The following is a 5,566-nucleotide window of genomic DNA, read 5'->3' as shown; positions in this document are numbered from 1 at the left end:
AAGATTATCCGAAGTTTGATTGCATGGATTGACACAATGTTTTGGGTGCGTTGATTTGTAACTAATCAAACGTGTGTGTTTCGATTTACCAGTATTATTTAGTAAGAAGCTAAAAATTAACACATTCTTTCGAATAAGATTAATAATGAATTTAGCAAACAATTCAATGAAAACACTTGAATTCAATGATGTCACTTCACACTGTTGATTTTGAGGCCAGCAAAAAAAGCAATGTATTATCGGAAATTTTGTCCTGATAAGACTTTTAATGCCGATAAGTGCATATTTACTGTGTTCAAAATCAATACTTAAATAACTCGATTAGTTGTATTCATTTTCTGGTTGAATCAACATTACGTGTTTTCTGTTCAAATTAGTCAAACAATATTCAAAATGTCCCAGTCAAACTTGGTTTTGTGGAAAAAAGAAGGATCAGCAGATTCAGATTTATACATTGACTTATTTGCTGGTAGAGGTTATGGAAGACATACGAACATAGTGAAAGTAAACGTTGGGGAATTCAGGGAATTTACTGACAGTTCGGCTAAAATCTGGTTACATGCCTTAGATCGTAAAAATTATGAAAAGGCTGAAGCGGAGCGTGAAAAAGGTAATGAGCTGTTTGGGCAAGAAAAGTATTTTGAAGCCATGATAAAATTCAACAATGCACTGAGATTGGCTCCAAGTGACTCAAAAGAATTGAGTCTGGCATACGCAAATCGTTCATCATGTTTTTTCTATTTGCGAATGTTCGAAGAGTGTCTAATCGACATCGAAATGGCCAAGAAGTCGAATTATCCAGTGAACCTGATGCATAAATTAGAAAATCGTGTAGTGCAGGTGAAGAGTTTGATGGCACGTGGACAAATTCAAATGAATGGAACACGTCCTCGCGAGCCAGCGTTGAGTTTCGGCGAGCATAAAGACTTCTCTGGAGTGGCTGAGTGCTTGAAAATTGAGAAAAATGATGAATTTGGCCATCATGTCGTCACCACGCACGATCTTAATGTGGGTCAAACGATTTTAATTGAACAACCATACTCAATTGCTCACACAGAATCGAAATCAAAGCGCCGTGATCGTTGTATGCACTGCTTCAAAGAATGTAGGAACTTTATACCATGTCCAAATTGCGTGAGTGCACTTTATTGCAATGAGGAGTGTATGGAAAAGTCATACCATAAATACCACTGTGTCTTGTGGGTTCCTGAGCCGGATAAAAATAAATTCCGGCTCGTTTTGGAAACATTCTTCAAAATAAACGAAGCTTTCCCGGATATCGATGTATTGATGACAACAGTTGAGCTTCTGCTGAAAGGTGAACCGGTGACTAATTTGACAAGTGCTGAGCAAAAGCAATTTTGTCTATTTTTCCGATTGATTACAAACCACGAAAAAATGTCTGACCAACAAGCTGAAAAGCTACGCAATATAGCTAATGATTGCTTTTTCGCTGTTGCATTGTCGAGTCCGAATTTGAAGGGAAAGTTCAAACGATCGAAACATCGCAGATTCTTGCAACATTTTATGCTGCATCTATGTCACATATGTGAGCATTCATATGATATGGACGAGTTTTTCATGAAAAACGACGACGAAAGTGCGGTTGACTACAACATCAACCAATATGCAAATGGAATGTACTTATTCGGCAGCTTTATTAATCATAATTGCGTACCAAATGTGCTTCGTTACATGGTAGACGATCAGCTGATTTGGCAAGTGATTCGACCCGTTAAAAAAGGCGAACAACTATTTCGATCGTAGTGAGTGTTACTATTTGTGCAATTCTTCAAAATTATTTTTGCATGATACTATATCACTTCTATTGTATCTCATTTCAGCATTTTGCAACCAATTGTTATGAACGAAGTTTCACAAATAAGGCAAGGGAGAATGCTGGTGAAATATCATTTCAAATGTGAATGCATTATGTGCTTATGCGAAATGCAAATAGAACCTGAGGTTAATTTCACAGAGTATCCGACATTGAAATTGGGCTTGAAACCAGCTTTTATGACGGTTGAAGAGTTTCGACAATTAACACTCGGAACAATTGAAAATTATGAAGAAAATGCGATCGAGTTTTTGCAAGAATACGATCGTTTCCATCCCAATAGTGCATCTATATTACTTCAAAGAGTCTGGATCGTTATTTGGAACTTTCTTGTCACACGATTTGAACTCATACCAAGGGAAAAATGTGTAATGCAAAAAATTAATCGAAATTAAAACATTGATGATTACATTTTTGAAGTTGTTTCAGACTCATTTGATCCAATGCTCATTTTTGTTATTTTTCGTACATTAGATAATAATGGTGCCTCTCCCCATTCTCCGATACATGTCAGGCAATCCGACTCACTTAGAAAATGTGTATTGGCTATGATTGATTCTAAAATAATTGTAAATCTGCTTTAAATTTGTACAGATTGATTGAATATATAATCTCAATTATGAATCAATTTCATCATTTATTATCTCCAAAATGTTTCGTATTGATTCGTGAGACTCGCTGGACACATGAGCTTTTCGCAAAATTAAAGATACCATGCCAACAGAATATTTCGACTTCTTTCGAAATTCCATAAATTTTGCTCGAAAAAAACCGACTGCGATTGGCTGTTTGCTACTTTTTTTTGTTAACATTTGGGAAATAATGATAAGAATCGCGATAAGATTTGTAAAACTAGTTAAACTACCAAAATATTGAAATACCCTAGGCATTTGGAAATAATTGCTATAATGCGGTTGCATTTTCGAGTCCAAATCTACGGGAAAAGTTTAAACAACCGAAACATCGTCGTATTTTGCAACATTTTATGCTACATCTATGTTTTTTATGTAATCATCCATATGAAATGAGGGAATTTTTGATGAAAGGCGAAGAAGAAAATGCTATGGATTACGATGACAACACATGTGCAACTGGAATGTATTTATTTGGAAACGTTATAAGAATCGATGCGTTTACTGCTCCAAATGTGATTGATATTATGGTTGATGATCAGCTGATTTGGGAAGTGCTTCGACCCATCAAAAAAGGCGAACAACTAATACGACCATTGTGAGTATTTTTGGTGAATTCAGTTCTTCTTCTTCAGTATTTATACAATTTAAACAACACATTTCATTTATATCCTATCCAATTTCAGTACTGTTCTACCATTTACTGCAAAAGAAGAATCGGTAATAATGTCAAGATTGGCAATAATAGAAGAATCATTCCCCGATCTGAAACACGCTTTGAAACCAGCTAAGATGACAATCAGAGAATTTCGGAAACTTTCACTGGTAACAATTGAAGATTTTGAAGAAAAAGCGATTGACTTTTTGCAAGAGTACGATTTCATGCATCCCAGTAGCCCAACGCATTCACTTCAAAAGACCTGGATTGTAATTTGGAATTATCTTCTTACACGATTTGAATTTGAACCTTTGAAAGTGTAAAATTCCCCATAAAAATTATAAACTGGAATTAAGTCTTCTTCTTAAGTCTAACTACAGAAATCGATTGGGATTTCACTCAAGTTGTAACATGTTCTCAGAGTAAGAGACTCATTTGCCGCTAATATATCAAAAGTTTTCATATATGTATTTGATACGATGATAAAAAAAATATGTTTTTTTTAAATAAACTATAAGTTATAAGTCAACTGTGCTAATTTCTAATTTGAATTATTTTAGACGAAGCAAATTGATCGCGCATTGACAACTATTGCTAATGACATTTTCATTGTCGCCTTCTAAGTAAATGATAATACATTTTACAATTGATAAGAATGTATTTCACAATATGCCGCAACCTGTTAATACGTGTTTAGATCAAGTTAAAACTCGATTCAATATAATATGTTAGTAACTGTTGAAACTCAGAAAAAAAAATTTATTGGATCATAATATGTCTTTAATTATTTTTAGAACAAAAAAAACAAGCCATTTAAGTAGATTGTGGCGTTTTTACATTTATTTTGTAGGAACCGAATCAAATTCAACCTTGAATATTTACCAAGACTCAATTTATTCATACAATTGTAGGAGACTTTATTTCGATTGGAAATTGTGTTTAGCCCTCGATTTCAGCCCATTAGTTTTGCTATCTAAACGTTATTGAATATGCTTCAAATGAAGTGTCAACGCGGTCAATAATTTTGGTTTCTTCCGATACATCGTATCCAATAGCCATATTGGCCGTTCTAAAAGTGAAGAGCGTTCGCATTGACAGTTATTTGCAATAAGCCCACATAACTGAATTATAAAAATAGCTCATAAATAATAATATTTAATGTTCTGTTCGAAGTACTATTCAATTTGCCCATTCATCAGTCATTCGGTCTTGAGGATAAATGACCGATTCTCTTGCTGCGTCCATTGTAACATTTCATTCGAATATTCGTTGGTTGCTGTTCGATAAATTGAAAAAAAAGAAACAAGAATTTATGGGCATTGTAGTTTGCGGCGCGTTGGCGTTCAATCGGATTTTAATTGGCCTTGTTCATTGGTTATGCTTCAATTGTTATGTGTTGGTATTACTTTGGCCATCATTTCGTTTCTGCTTGACATTGATTACTCCATTAAGGCGATTTTGTGCAAGACATCTCACACACACACACAATCGTATTTCATCATTTGAGCCACTTCATTTGTGCACACTGCACACTCCATTATCATTTATGGCAGCAAACGGCGTAATAAAACATTTTATTGTTTATGCAGTTATCTTCTCAGTCGGCAAAAATCTCCCATTGTTTCACAGCGACTGAAGATCACATAAATCCCCTGAATCAAAATTACTTTTATTACTTCCAGCGCATGAAATTTGACATCTTTTCTTGAACTAAATATTTATTCTTTCACTTCAGTTCCTGTCCTGTATCCATGTTTTAAATCAATTTTTAAGTGAAATGCCACATAAATTTAATCAACAACGAAAAAAAAGGAGAGCAACACAAAACAATCACATAATTTACTTTAATGACTCTATTATGAAATGAACAGAGAAACAAAAAATTAAATCATGTGAATTAAAACTGAAAGAGCGTTTGGGATCAACAATTATGAGACAGTTTAACTGTGCGATGTGTGTTCGTCACGCGATTGGAATTTTGAATCCATCGAAAGTCTTAATTTAAAAAAAAACTTTGGAAAAATAATACGGAATTTAAGCCAAGATAAGGTTCGTGATTTCGTTATTCATTCGTGCAGACCACACATTATTTTGTGGTATTTTCGTCTAAAGAATGGAAAAGAATACACACACAACAACAAGCATTAGCTACCGAAACAGTTGAGAGAATAAATAATAGTAGTTTTGAAATGTTCTTTTTGTAAATTTGACCATTTTCGAATTGAAAACTATATTTCAATTTACTATTGTGACATTTAAGAGCGGTTATTAAATTCAATTTGGTAAGTAAATACGGTTGGACTGTAATAAGAGTGTAATTGATGCGTGTAAAATGTTCACTCATTCGTTCAACATTTGGACAGTGTACATAAAATCTGTCACTGTTCTCCGACTAAGTGAGGCGACAACGCACAAGACGGATTTGGTTGCGGGTTAAAC

General features: G+C 34.2%; 1 protein-coding gene across 2 annotated transcripts; it reads left to right on the top strand.

Moving 5' to 3' along the window:
* Window positions 1-342: 342 nt before the first annotated feature.
* On the top strand, window positions 343-3,943 carry LOC129565987 (SET and MYND domain-containing protein 4-like). Of its 2 annotated transcripts, XM_055441465.1 has the most exons (5): window positions 343-1,766; window positions 1,845-2,205; window positions 2,312-3,067; window positions 3,156-3,549; window positions 3,688-3,943. In XM_055441465.1, the coding sequence occupies exons 1-3, from the start codon at window positions 394-396 to the stop codon at window positions 2,387-2,389; spliced, it is 1,812 nt and encodes a 603-aa protein (XP_055297440.1). In that variant the 5' UTR covers window positions 343-393; the 3' UTR covers window positions 2,390-3,067; window positions 3,156-3,549; window positions 3,688-3,943. The 2 variants fall into 2 exon arrangements, with proteins under 2 accessions (XP_055297440.1, XP_055297439.1); XM_055441464.1 differs by lacking the exon at window positions 3,688-3,943 and having other exon boundaries at window positions 3,156-3,656.
* Window positions 3,944-5,566: the final 1,623 nt, after the last annotated feature.

The sequence above is a fragment of the Sitodiplosis mosellana genome, unplaced genomic scaffold, assembly GCF_009176505.1.
Source record: "Sitodiplosis mosellana isolate CC-2019 unplaced genomic scaffold, AAFC_SMos_1.0 Smas_scaffold_3, whole genome shotgun sequence".
NCBI classification, from domain to species: Eukaryota; Metazoa; Arthropoda; class Insecta; order Diptera; family Cecidomyiidae; genus Sitodiplosis; species Sitodiplosis mosellana.
This window is presented reverse-complemented; position numbering and strand designations above follow the sequence as displayed.